General features: G+C 45.9%; 2 protein-coding genes across 4 annotated transcripts in view; one reads left to right on the top strand and one right to left on the bottom strand.

The window, feature by feature from the left end:
• LOC110968695 (dual specificity testis-specific protein kinase 2-like) overlaps positions 1 to 3,767 on the top strand; it is a 44,735-nt gene extending 40,968 nt beyond the window's left edge. Inside the window, exon 13 of the mRNA XM_051945481.1 lies at positions 1,307 to 3,767. Coding sequence (XP_051801441.1) covers positions 1,307 to 2,433 — 1,127 coding nt within the window. The 3' untranslated portion in view covers positions 2,434 to 3,767. The remainder of the gene's footprint in view (positions 1 to 1,306) is intronic.
• Positions 3,768 to 8,233: 4,466 nt separating this feature from the next.
• Positions 8,234 to 13,736, bottom strand: part of kdm2aa (lysine (K)-specific demethylase 2Aa) — a 30,070-nt gene continuing 24,567 nt past the window's right edge. For all 3 annotated transcript variants that reach the window (XM_051945423.1, XM_051945422.1, XM_051945424.1), the window contains 5 exons: positions 13,091 to 13,339; positions 12,839 to 13,002; positions 12,604 to 12,750; positions 9,852 to 10,070; positions 8,234 to 8,817 (listed from right to left, as the gene is read on the bottom strand). In XM_051945423.1, coding sequence (XP_051801383.1) covers positions 8,636 to 8,817; positions 9,852 to 10,070; positions 12,604 to 12,750; positions 12,839 to 13,002; positions 13,091 to 13,339 — 961 coding nt within the window. In that variant the 3' untranslated portion in view covers positions 8,234 to 8,635. The remainder of the gene's footprint in view (positions 8,818 to 9,851; positions 10,071 to 12,603; positions 12,751 to 12,838; positions 13,003 to 13,090; positions 13,340 to 13,736) is intronic.

Here is a 13,736-nt window from a genome sequence, read left to right as displayed (position 1 = left end):
GCACAGCTACTCAACCCTAAAACGTGTGAGTTTCATCAGCTAGTCATGGTTAGTTTGGATGTTTCCATCGTTAATACGTTAGAGAACCGAGCAGTAAGTTGGTCTTTTTCCAACTTTGGAAAAAAGAGAAAGTTTGATCCGTTCCAGGTCTCTGATTGGTCAGATGCCACAATGTAGAGTAGAGTGATGTTTGCTGATTGGCTGGGTGGAAACCGCATGCTTCTCCACCTCACTTAGACCTTTTCCACCGAAAAGAACCAGGTGCTAGTTTGGTGCTTAGTTGGTTCAAACCTCATCCCCTAAGAACCTTTTCTATTGGAGACGAGCCTAGTTAGATCCACGTCATTGTGTCACCGTACAATGTCAGTATGTCGCTGCATGTGTAGCTGTTCAACAACATTCCTAACCATGGAAATGCTGTTCTGACTTTGCAAACCTACATCCAGAAACAAATAAACTGTTAGCAGCTTCCTGTCTTCATTGTAGGCAACTACGTTTGAGAAGACATGTAGCTGTCAGAGATGTTTGGATTCTTAACAGTGAATTTGTTAGCGTTAGCTTGGCTACTACTAATACTACTAATACTACTACTGGCTCAGTTGTTTAAAAATGGCGGTTCTGTGTTTCCATCATTGATCGTCGGTCACCCTAGCCCCGCCCCCAGCCCGTGGCGTTTTTTAACTCTGGTCCAGTAAAGAGTTGGAGCCTGAAAAGTTCCAGTTTTTGGAGCCTGGAAGGTGGTGGAAACAAAGAACTGGTGCTCAGTCAGGAACTGGTTCCGAACTAGAACTGGAACCAGGTTGGTGGAAAAGGGTCCACTGAGAGGTGGAGCAAGGCCATAATTAATGAGTGGAGTTACCAAATATGATCTCTAGCCCTATGAAGGGCTACGAGGCCGGAGGTAGAGGAGGGCCAGAGAAGTTCTGAAATGTCCCAAGAAGCCAACTGATGCATGGCTTTACAAAGAAATAGAAAACCCTAACATCAGTTCTGTTTTTAGCTGGTAGCTGGTGTAGGGAAGCGAGTACAGGAGTTATCTGGTACCAGAAAAAAGTCTTCCTGCAGCATTCTTCTGTTGGGTAGTATGGTGTGTATCTCAAACATAATTGTAAAGGGAAATGCTGCTCTACTAGAAGTAATGCTGTTATAAACCCAACAGTTGTTAAATACCAGTCAGCAGGCTCTTCCTGACCTCCAGCTCATGTAAACTCTTTCACCCTGCTGTTGCTATTAAAGACCAGTTACCCTTCTTATGTGAGGTCTGGAACCTTCTCTGACTCTCTCCATGTTCCATGTTGCTGTTCAGATCCGGTGGTGGTGGATGTCAGCCCTTACCGCCGTCGTAGCTCTCCCTGTCACCCCGGAGACCGCGGTCAGCTGAGGCAGGGCCTGGCCAGGAGCCAATCAGACGTGTTGCCTCCCAGCGTCCTGAATCCGCCTCTCCTCGGAACCCCTGCCCGGGTCAACCCCTTCTCCCTGAGGCGGGACCTGAACGGGGGGCGCTGTAAACTCTTGGACACGCCCAGTAAGTCCGTCATCTCCCTGACCTTCGCCCTCCCGGCTCTTCGTGACCCGTGTGCCTCCTCCCACATCCTCAGAGGGACGCCGCCGAGGAGGTGTCAGTCGCTGCCGTGCACACCGGAGATCAGCCGGACCGCGGCACTGCCGAGAGACATGGGGGGAAAAGACGAAGATACCCGGGTGGAGGAGGATGGAAAGAGGAGGTCAGAGGGAGTGGAGGACAGACTGCAGGTCGGACATTTGAACCAAACTGAGAGGAGAGAGTTTTTGAAGGAGGAGGAGGACATGGTGGAGGACTTCGGTCTCGCTGTTGAGCTGGACATGGTGTCTCTGGAGCGGTTGGAGGAGGAGGAGGAGGTGGAGGTTTGTCTAACTGAACCCATGGACTGCACCAAGTCTCCAGAACCAGCAGAAAAAGTCCTGAACTTGTCACCTGGAAGACCGCTGCTTACCTCCACCTTCTCCTCACAGAGCAACGGCTGGAGGCTTCCCGTCTGCAACCAGCCGTCCTCCGCTCGTCCTCGTCTGGACAACAACAACGGTTCGGCTGTTGTGATTGGTCAGTGGGGTGGAGGGCGGCGCTCCAATGGTTTCAGTGAAGTCCAGGCCCTGTCCTCTGACCCCTCTGAGCAGGATGATGTCATTTCCTGTCCGGGCTGCTGCCTGGTGGGTCTGAGTTTCCCCTCCGTGTGCCTCCGTGGCTCCGCCTCCATGCCCGCCTCCCACCGAAGGGCTTCGTTGTTCCGGCAGCGGTCCTACCGGAACCTCAACGGCACCATCACCGGGAGCAGCGCCGCCTCATCGGCCGCCTCAACGGCCAAATCTCTGCTGGGTCACAACACGAACGGACGAGCAGCTGGACCCTCGGTGTCCTGTGAGCCCGGACGGTCGCTGCCAGAAGCCCAGTCCTGAGGCTGACTGTAGACAAACACCAGCACGAGATGTACGGGGCAGAAACACTGCTAAAACCCCAGACTGACTCCAGATCTGTGAAGGCTTCCCTCTATGCAGCCACAAAGGACTGATTACTGTTCCACACGGTGGGCCGGGCTTAACCCAACTAATGGAACCATGGAGAACACGGTGGCTGAGGTAGAACTTAGAGCAGTCAGACAGCAGCACAGGAAGTGGAACTGTGAAGATCCAAACCACTGCTCTGACATGTTCTAGTGGCTGCTGGTGAAGAACGGTGTGAGGCTGACGAGAATCCTTCAGGTTTTATACAACTTGCTGTTACTTTTGTTCTTATGGCCTCAGTTTCTCTCAGTTCTGATCACAGTTAGTGACTGACCTCCGTAAAACCATTATTAATGTCAACTGATCTAAGAGGAAAAAGAGTGCATGGTTTAGTAAAACGGTTTAGGAGCAGGCTTCCCGTTCCAGCTCTGATCTGCTGTGTTCCGTTACTGGAACAGCTGTACAGATGTTTGTAAAAACAGGACGACTTTTGAAGCACTTTTTGTTGGGTGAGTGGTGTTTGGGACAAACTTTACTTTTGTAAATCATTTTAACTCCAGAGGTGTGAAAAACTCAGAAAGCCTGAGTTTTTTGTGTTGTGGTCCACTCTTTGATGGACTCACTGCTGGGTGCAGCGCTGCTTTTAAAGGAAGCCGAGCTGACAGATGTGGTGTGAATGAAAGTTTAATTTATCTGACTGGACGTAGCAGCAGTGGGGATATTTACCAAACCAATAAAGATGACTGACTTCCTACGTTTTTCTAGCAGTTAAACGGAGTGAGAGTGTGACAGACTAATACCTGCTGCGCTCCGGGACTTAATGGACAAAACATTTCATGACTTTTGGTGTAAATTCTTTATTTTTACACTTTGGTTCAGAGCACTTTGCAATAAGACACCAGGCTTCTTCTAGACGGTGCTTCGTGTGAATCTGGTGTTTCTCAGAGTGTGTGTGCCTGTCGCTAAACTACATCCCTGTTATTCTTCTACATCATGAAACGTGTGTGTGTGTGTGTGTGTGTGTGTGTGTGTGTGTGTGTGTGTGTGTGTGTGTGTGTGTGTGTGTGTGTGTGTGTGTGTGTGTGTGTGTGTGTGTGTGTGTGTGTGTGTGTGTGTGTGTGTTGATTCCACAGTTGTATTTATAAAGTGAGGCTCATTTGGTATTTATTGTACAGATCATTCCACACACTGAAAGGAGAACTTTTATCCCGTTGTTTCTGATGATTTCCATGTTCTGTTCTGCTAGAATCCTGCGTGCAATCATCTGTTAATAAACAAAAATGGCCGTCTGTCTGTCGCCTCTGTGCTGCTTTTGGTCTTTTATGGATAACATAAGTAACAGTAGAGTAAAATGTGAAATGAGCTTCCTCTGTAGGGTGTCTGGGCTCAGCCTTAGAGATAGGAGGAGAAGATCAGACATCTGGAGGGAGCTCAGAGTAGAGCTGCTGATCCTTCACCTCTGAAGGAACCAGTGGAGGTGGTTTGGACATCTGATTCTGATCCTCCAGGGAGACTTCCTTTGGAGGTTTTCTGAACATGTCCTCCTGGGAGGAGACCCCGGGGTAGATCCAGAACCCTCTGGAGGGATTCTATATCTCATCTGGCCTGGGAACATCTCGAGATCCTCCAGGAAGAGCTGGAAAGTGTTGCTGGGAGGAGGAACATCTGGAATGACCTGCTTCATCTGCTGACTCCATGACCCAACCCTGGATAAGAGGAAGAAGATGGATGGATGGATGGATGGATGGATGAACTGTTTCCTTTAAAGTTGTCCAGTAGATAATCACTGAGCTCCTTTATCAGAGTAAATGAATGAAGTTTGGTAGAACAAGGTGCACAGAAACCAGGAATGGTCCCAGTCCAAGAAAAGTCAATTGAAGAATTTACAGGAAGTGGACTGAGGGTTAGCGCTATGGACGTCTTCAGAGAAGGCCTACAAACGTCTTCAACAGTAAGCCACCTCTGGACCAGAAACATCAGAAGAGCTCATCTGTTGCTCAGTGGTCCAAAGTCCTCGTTTTACATCAAAGTAAATTCAGCATTTTATTTTAAGTCAAGGTCCTAGAGTCTGGATGAAGAGCTTTAAACCCAGTCTGAGTTTTCTTCACTATGTGATGGTTTTGATGCCATGTTATCTCCTAGCTTTGTTCTTCATCAAATCCAAAGTCCTCAGTATCAGAACAACCAGCAAATGGTGCTGCCAGAATGTTCTGGTTCCTCTGTGAGAACAAAACCAGAGAACAAGAGATGGATGAGAAACCAGACGAGCTGAAGGCCACAATCAAAGCAGGAGAAACTAAGAGGTGAGCCAGTGGTGGTGGGGGTCTCAGCAGAAGCAGCTTCTGAGCTCTCCTCCATCCCTCTTTAACTTCTACATCATCTGCTTTAACGTGTGAGACCGCAGCTGGTGTTTGGTTTGTAGTTCCTCATCCACGGCCCTTTAATCATTCGTGTCTGAGTGTTGATGGTTGGAGCCTGAGAGGTGGTTAAATTACAGCTAATAGAAGCAGCTCCATCCTGGTGTCACGGAGAGAACTAGTTTTAAAGACAGAATACTTTAGTCCAGGGCTGTCCACTATGAGGCCCGTGGTCCAAAAGTGGTCCTCCAGAGGGTCCAATCCGGTCCTCAAAGTGGAAAAATTCCAGAGAAGACATTAACTGCAGATTGTAAATTAGTAAAAGTATAAATTTAAAATCATTTCTAGACCATGACAAGTTGTTTGGATCAGAAAGTAAAACACTAGATTGTTCATTGTTTTTTTCTATCTTTTTGTCTCTCTTGTGTTGTTTCTCTATTTTTGTTGTCTTGGTTCTCGCTTTTGTCATTTTTGTCCTGTTTTTGTCGTTCTGTGTCTTTACTCTCATTTCTTTGTCGCTTTGTAACTTTTGTACTTTTTAATTTTTTTCTTTGTGTCGTTTGTCTTGTTTCTTTGTTTTGTCGTTTTGTGTCTTGTTTCTGTAATATTTTCTCTTGGTTTTGGTCATTTTTTGTCAAACTTTTGTCGATTGTCGAATGTTTTTGTTTTTTCCTGTTTTGTGTTTCTTTTCCGTCTCGCCTGTTTTTAGGGTCCGAGCACCAACGGTGAGGAAGGACCCTTTTGTAATGCAAGGAATTATTTTTATTCTTATTTTATATTCTCTGTCGGCCTGGAAAAATGCATTTTGGCAAACTTAACATGGTGGAAAATGCATGAAACTTTGCACACACATCAGGACCGGTGAAAAAATTCTTGTACGTGTGTGTGCCAAAATGGCTTCCCTACAAAATTGAAAGAAGTGGTCACTAGGCCAACTGGAAGGACGTTTCATCTGCAGCTACACAGTTTGGCATGCATATCATCAGGAAACACAAAAAAGTCAATCACAGCCATGCTCTGAACCCAACAGGAAGTCGGCCATCTTGTGTTGACTGTGAAACGTTTGCGATGAACTCCTCCTGTGGGGTAAGTCCCACAGACCTCAGAGCTGGCCAGCATACCCAACAGTTAATAAAGATTGCTTTAACAAGTCAAAAGGTGTGGCCATGGCAGCCCCCAAAAATATTGATTCCTCATCATGAAACAGGAAGTGGTGTCTAACTCTGCTGAACATGCTCCAGTCTGAATGAAACTTTACATGTATGATCACAGACATGTCCTGATGACATCCACACGGTTAAACTCAGTCAAAGTCACATCGGCACCTTGTGGTATCAGGAATTTGACTTTTTTTTTTTTTTTTTTTTACAATTGCATGTACAGTTCTTAGCCCAATGGCCAGATTCACCACAAACATGGTGACAACAGCCTAAACACATTGATGATGCATCCCAGTGAAAATGGTGACTTGTCATCAAAGGGCGTGTCTGTGGCGGCCAAACCAATTTCGATGTTTCGCCATGAAAATTTAACGATTCATATCTCAGCTGAACAACATCCTATCTGCCTCAGACTTCACGTGATGGACACCAGGTCCAGTCTGAACACATCCACACTCATAAATTTTGAAAAAGTCATAGCGCCACCTGTTGGTAATAGTAAGTTTAAGGCTTTATATTTTCAGGTACAATGGCCCCAAACTTGGTGATATCATGCTGGAAATTGGTCAGTCAAGTCTCCACCTCTTGACAATCCCACACTGTGAAGGGTGTGACATTTCATGCAACGCTGTTGCCATAGCAACCAAATATCACCATGGAAAACAAAGTGCTGTTTGACTTGTTAAGAATACTCCAACGCTCACTAAAATTACCACACACATCACCATCGACCCAAGGAATAAGATTGTATGCATCTCGGCACTGCACATGCTATAGCGCCCCCTGCAGCATTTTTAACAAACAGCCCCCGAAGTGTGTTTAACTCCACAAAATTTGGGAGGCCTATAGAGCACATCAGGACGCACAAAAAAGCCTCTTAGAGTCATACCATAAACTCAACAGGAAGGACGCCATCTCGGATTAATTGTGAGATTTGTGCTGATTTTTGTCATTTTTGAAAATGAATTCCTCCGAGGGGGTAACTCCAGGAGAGATCAAATTTTACCAGTATGCACAACAGGTATTTGTGTTTAAAAGTTATTAAAACGTTCATTATAAGTCTGAGGGTGTGGCCATGGCGACCATCAGAGTTGTGATGCTTTGCCATGATACATCAGCTGCTGTAGAACTATCCTCTGAATGCTCCAATCTGCCTCAGACTTCACGTGTGTGATCAGAATCCAGCTTTAAAGACATCCATAGATCAGTATACAGTCAGAGTGACAGCGCCACCTGTTGGATGGACAGGAAATGCTGTGTAACTAGCCTGTACATCCTCCAGTCTGCTTGAAACTTTACATGTGTGATCACACTCCTGCTCTGATGGATCCCATAGACCATTATAAAGTCCCAGTGATAGCGCCACCTGATGGACAGGAAATGCTTCATTTCCAACCTGGACATGCTCCAATCTGCCTGAAACTTTACAAATATTATCAGATTCAAGCCCTCAGCACCTCCACAGGATGACATACAGTCTTGGTCGTGGCACCACCTGGTGGACATGCTTGGATTTACCGACCAGCAAGGATGCCAGGACCCGTCCAACACTGCTATTTTTGTCATTTTGTGAGTCGTTTTGTGTGTTTTTTTTTAAATCTCACTTGTCTCGTTGGGTTTTATGTTTTGTTTCTTGCTTTTGTCGTTTTGTGTCTCATTTTTGTAATTTATTTGTCTTTTTTATCCGACTTTTGTCATTTTTCTCCTTGTGCATTTCCTTTTTGTCTCGCTTGTGTCGTCTATTTTTTGTCACTAGTCCATTTTTTTTGTCTTTGTTTAATTTCATGCCGTTTGTTTTTTTTGTGTCTCATTTTTTGGAATACTTTGTCTTGTTTTTGTTGTCTTTTTTTGTCTTCCTTCTGTGGTTGTGATCCTCCAGTAAATCCTCTGGTTCAGTTCCAGGTGACTAAATGTTGTGTTCCTTTGCAGACACTCTGTGATCTGGAAGTTGTAATGTGGAAATGATAAACTGAGGATGAATTTATTTTTATTCATAAATGTCAGGTTGTTCATGATGTTTAATAAAAGATAATTCCTTAAATGTGAACATTTTAGCTCTAAAACAAAGGAACCATTAGGAGTTGTGGTTATTTAGAGGTTATTATGCTGTGGTTTTACTGGTTTTACTGGTTTAACTGGAGATCAGACTGGATGGATGTGGAACCTGGACTAGAATCAGTTTGACATTGCTGGTTTAAGGAGTAAATATGTTTTAGTTCTTTAAATTACACACGTAGAAACTGAAACAACTCACATTTTATTCAGTCTTCACATTGTGAAATGTCAGTTATCACACAAAAACAACGTATGTACACACAGTTCAGTTCCATTAAAGTCAGTGGAGAAGCTCAGCACTGCTTCCTGCTTCTACATTATGGAGGCGTCCAGCACTGATAAGAGCTGAAGAAGAGGCAGATCCTGAAGAAGACAGACTGTTTGCAGCTAATTGTGTGATTTTTAGGATAGTGTTTGCCCTCGGCGTGGCTGAAACCCTCCATCTGCACCCTGCTTCAGGTTCCAGAGTGGTCTCAGGAGCATTCAGGAGGACCTCCAGGGCGGTGGTTTAATGCCTCGTTCATCACGTTACTGAGAACAGCAGCAGGTGAAAAACACGTCCTGTCCTCCTCTGACGTCCTGGTGTCAGTCCAGGCGCTGGATGAGCTTCTCCTCCATCATACAGTAGAGGGCGACGTGGGACAGGTCAGAGATGAACGAGTCGCAGGCCCGTCTGCTGATCCCAGAGCAGCCTCTGAGGTCCAGCAGAGTCAGCGAGGACAGACGCTTCAGGTAGGACAGACATCCGTCCGTCAGCTCACTGCAGCCTGAAGACACACAACTGTTAGTCTTCATCTACACATTTAACCCAGAGGGTCCACCATGAGGCCCGTGGTCCAAAAGTGGTCCTCCAGAGGGTCCAATCCGGTCCTCAAAGTGTAAAAATTACAGAGAAGACATTAACTGCAGATTGTAAATTAGTAAAAGTATAAATTTAAAATCATTTCTAGATCATGACAAGTTGTTTGGATCAGAAAGTAAAATACTGGATTGTTCTTTGTTCAGTGATTGTCTCACTTGTTTGTTTTTTGTCTAATTTTGTGTTTTGCTTTATTCGTTGTTTTGTGTTTTTTTGTCTCATTTTTGTCGTTTATCCATTTCTCAAACTGGGCTGAAAGTGGAACCTGATCTAAAATGAGACTGACTCCCTGATTTAAATCAGTCTACCTTTAATTCTAAAGAACCAAAAATCTCCTGCTGCGATCTGACTCTGCATCAACAGACACTCAAACTGTCAATTTCAATCACTAATGGCCGCTAAGTTAAGAACACATGTTGTAGTGAAAGAGTAGATCAGGTTCAGGTTCCACATTCAGCCCAGTTTGATCTCCAGTGGACCAGTTTTACTTTATGATCAAAACGACTGAAGTCAGATAAAAAAAGACAAAAAAACAGGACAAAATGTTGTGAAAATGTGACACAAAACGTCAGAAAAATTAGACAAGTCACAAAGCAACAAAACAAATGGATGAATGACAAAAAATAAGACAAAAAACAAGCGAGATGAAAAGGAAACAAAACGACAAAAACATGAGACGAACGTCAGACAAAAATGAGACCAAAAAAAACGCAAAAGAACAAAGAACAATCCAGTATTTTACTTTCTGATCCAAACAACTTTTCATGGTCTAGAAATGATTTTAAATTTATACTTTTACTAATTTACAATCTGCAGTTAATGTCTTCTCTGTAATTTTTACACTTTGAGGGCCGGATTGGACCCTCTGGAGGACCACTTTTGGACCACGGGCCTCATGGTGGACACCCCTGATGAGCAGTGGTCAGATGAACGAGGTCCTACCTGCCAGGGTGAGCTCCGTCAGGTTGTTCCTGGTGTGGCTTCCAGCGGCAGCCAGCAGGGCGATGGAGGAGTCGGTGACCTCCCTGCAGTGAGCCAGGTCCAGCCTCTCCAGCTGGGGCATGTGGCGCTGCAGCAGCCTCAGCGTGGATTCACCCACGTCCAGCCCGGACAGACGCAGCGTCACCATGTTCCTCAGCCGGCTGCGGGACGACTCCAGACCTGCACAGACGGAGCAGATTATGGGATGTACTTCAGTGCAGATCGATATGTGCAGTCTATGGAGGGTTTTCCTCACATCCAAACAGACACAGATGCAGAGATGCTCTTCCTACACATTTTTAGACAAGTTTTAAAGTTTAATTTCGCTAAACTTAATTATAGTATGTGGCTTTTATTAAAACAGGAATTTACACAAGAAGTCTCAGTCTGTAGAGGTCAGCACTGAGCTTCTAAAGATGCGTCTCAGTCAGTGTTTATGTCAAACTGCTGATCTCTGTCCGGTTAAAGGAGTTCATCGGTGAGGGTGGAACCACAGATTTACACCAAGTAATGAAATAATGGAAAAAGAGGATTGCCTCTATACTCACAACGTGGTTTAAAAAAGGCTGAATAAGAGTTACAGATAGAGTTTAGACTGGTCTCCATAAAGTCTTGACTTACAGCTGTATCTAGAATGATCCTCCCCCTATAAACATGTTGGTAAATCCAGATACCTGCAGTCCAACTCTAATCCATCCACCTGAATGTAGACATCTGGAGGAGAATCCAACGGTGAAACATTAATACTCGTGTATAAAATGAGGACACTTTGTCCTCTAGCAGCACCATGATTCAGACCAGAGAGATGTCCTGAAGTTTAGAGAGGAGTTGCTTTGCACCAGAAAGGAAATGGGTCCAAGAAGATCTCCAAGTTCTAGAATGTTCCCAGAGACTCTGTTGGAAGCATCGTTGGTAAGTTCAAAGCCACCTGTACTGTGGCTACGCTACATGGTGGAAAAAAGAAGCTGTTGGTGAGAACATCAAGGTTCCTGGAAACAGATGGACCAGAACCCTCGGCTTACTGCCAAGGACATGCAGGGAGATCTGGCTGGAAGAGGAACTGATGTTTCTGTGGACACATTCCATGCTGAAAGTCTTAATGCCAGATCTCCTAGACTGACACCACTTCTGAAGACACACCACAAGAACAATGGTTTCCAGTCTGCTAGAACCAACCTATCAAAGCCACAGAAGTTGTGGGAGTCGGTTCTATGGACTGATGAGACCAAACTAGAGCTCTTTGGTCCTATGGATCAGAGAAATGTTTGGGAGAAAGAACAAGGCCTACGAGGAGAAGAACACCCTGCCTGCTGTGAAGCATGGTGGTGGATCTAGGATGCTGTGGGGGTGTTCTGCTTCTAATGGAACCAGGAATCTCCAATGTATTGAAGGCTCCATGGATTCAGGAAGTACCAGGATATTCTGGACAAGAACGTCCCTCAGTCCATGAAGAAGTTGAAGCTTGGGCTTAATTGGACGTTCCAGGAAGACAACGACCCCAAACACACATCAGAACCAACAAAGGCTGGTTAGAGAAGAAAGCCTGGAAGGTTCTAGAGTGGACATCACAGAATCCAGACTTAAACCCAATGGAGAAACTGTGGTGGATCTGAAGAAAGCTGCTGCAGCACGTAGACCTGAGAACATTGCTGAGATGGAGACCATGGACCACGAGGAATGGACTAAAACCTGAAGGTACGGCCTCATAGGACCTGAAGGTACGGCCTCATAGGACCTGAAGGTACGGCCTCATAGGACCTGAAGGTACGGCCTCATAGGACCAGAAGGTACGGCCTCATTGGACCAGAAGGTACGGCCTCATTGGACCAGAAGGTACGGCCTCATTGGACCAGAAGGTACGGCCTCATAGGACCAGAAGGTACGGCCTCATAGGACCAGAAGGTACGGCCTCATAGGACCAGAAGGTACGGCCTCATAGGACCAGAAGGTACGGCCTCATAGGACCAGAAGGTACGGCCTCATAGGACCTGAAGGTACGGCCTCATAGGACCTGAAGGTACGGCCTCATAGGACCAGAAGGTACGGCCTCATAGGACCTGAAGGTACGGCCTCATAGGACCTGAAGGTACGGCCTCATAGGACCTGAAGGTACGGCCTCATAGGACCAGAAGGTACGGCCTCATAGGACCAGAAGGTACGGCCTCATAGGACCAGAAGGTACGGCCTCATAGGACCAGAAGGTACGGCCTCATAGGACCAGAAGGTACGGCCTCATAGGACCAGAAGGTACGGCCTCATAGGACCAGAAGGTACGGCCTCATAGGACCAGAAGGTACGGCCTCATAGGACCAGAAGGTACGGCCTCATAGGACCAGAAGGTACGGCCTCATAGGGGTTAAATCATTCTAAAACCTGCTTTTTGTAAAAAAAAAAAAAAAAAAAAAAAAAAAAGTTTAAATTTTGGATGGACTATGAATTAAATCTTGATTGTTGCTTTGGTATTATATTTCAATAAACCAACTGTTCCCCTCTGATATGATTTAGTCGTCTGCAGCTGGAATGTTGCTCATTTTGCCAGAAATGTCAGAGGGGTTGGATCATTTTACATGCCACTGTATTTGGCTGTGTCTTAACCAAATAATGACTAAAGTATTAAAGAACACAGGTGTGCTGGACTGGTCAGCATCACCCTGTAAACATCCTCTTCTCTAATGGGAGGGTGTGGTAGGTGAGCTCTGATCCTGCTCCTCACCAGGTGGGGTGGTGATCTCCTTAATCTGGGCGTCCTGCAGACCTTCACACCAGCGCAGGTCCAGCAGCCGGAGATGAGGCAGAGTAGGAGACACCAGCGCTGAGAGACAGGACCAGGACAGACCAGTTACCCTCAGCTCCCTCAGACCTGAAGACACAGAAACAGTGAGAAAGGACATAATGAGACATGGAAGGACATGGAAGGACGGTGGGACCTGTGTCATCAGTCTTTGTACCGGGGAGTCTGGTGAGCAGACAGTTGAGTTGTCTTTTGGCCAGCGGTGTCCAGGACAGGTCCAGAGAGGTGGGCTGGCGTTTAATGATGCCTGCCAGGGCCTGGTTACTGAGCGGCCGGCAGCGACTCACATCCACATGACTCCACAGACGTTTGTCACAGCTCCTGAACAGGACAGAGGACATGTGGTGTGAGAGCTCCTGGACTTAGAGGACATCCATGTGTGTTTGGTTTGTAGAAGTGTGTACCGTACCACTTGTACCAGGCCTTACAGACGGTCATACATGCCAGTAGCTCAGCTCTGTCCAGGTATCTGAACACCGACACCCACACTTCCTTCTCCCCGACTCTTTCGTTTCCCGCCTCTTTAAAGGACGGCAGAGACAGCAGCGATGGAGGAGACAGAGAGGAAAATGGAGGAGCAGTGGCTTCCTGTTCGTCTGAAGAAGAAGCAGAGCGAGTTCTGGTGCTTCTGTCTTCACAGCTTCCCCGCAGACGAGGCCTACGAGATGAAGAACCATCAGAAGATCAGCCGCTGTTTGGGTTGATGATGATGATACGTGTACTTTCATTCACTATCTGATAAAACAGAGTGAAGTGTTCAACCATTCTAGCCAGTCACTAATGTGCTGATCAAAGCATGTCTATTAGCAGCATTAGGAGCATCAGTTCCCCAAGAAATGACAGGTAAGGATATAGTTAACAACAAGCTGGGTAACATTAAGTCCTTAAATAGAGAACTACTACATGCTTATCATCATAAATGGATTAAAGGACATTACCATGGTCATGGTCACAGGTAGGGGTTGGAATGATGATGGTAATGCAGGTGCGCATGTCTTGAACCATTTGGTGTCCAACGGGTGGCTTAGCATAGCATTGTTTTGATCTATCCTGTG

The sequence above is a fragment of the Acanthochromis polyacanthus genome, chromosome 3, assembly GCF_021347895.1.
Source record: "Acanthochromis polyacanthus isolate Apoly-LR-REF ecotype Palm Island chromosome 3, KAUST_Apoly_ChrSc, whole genome shotgun sequence".
In the NCBI taxonomy this organism is placed as follows: domain Eukaryota; kingdom Metazoa; phylum Chordata; class Actinopteri; family Pomacentridae; genus Acanthochromis; species Acanthochromis polyacanthus.
Note: the sequence above shows the minus strand (reverse complement) of the source record. Positions and strands in the feature narration are given on the sequence as shown.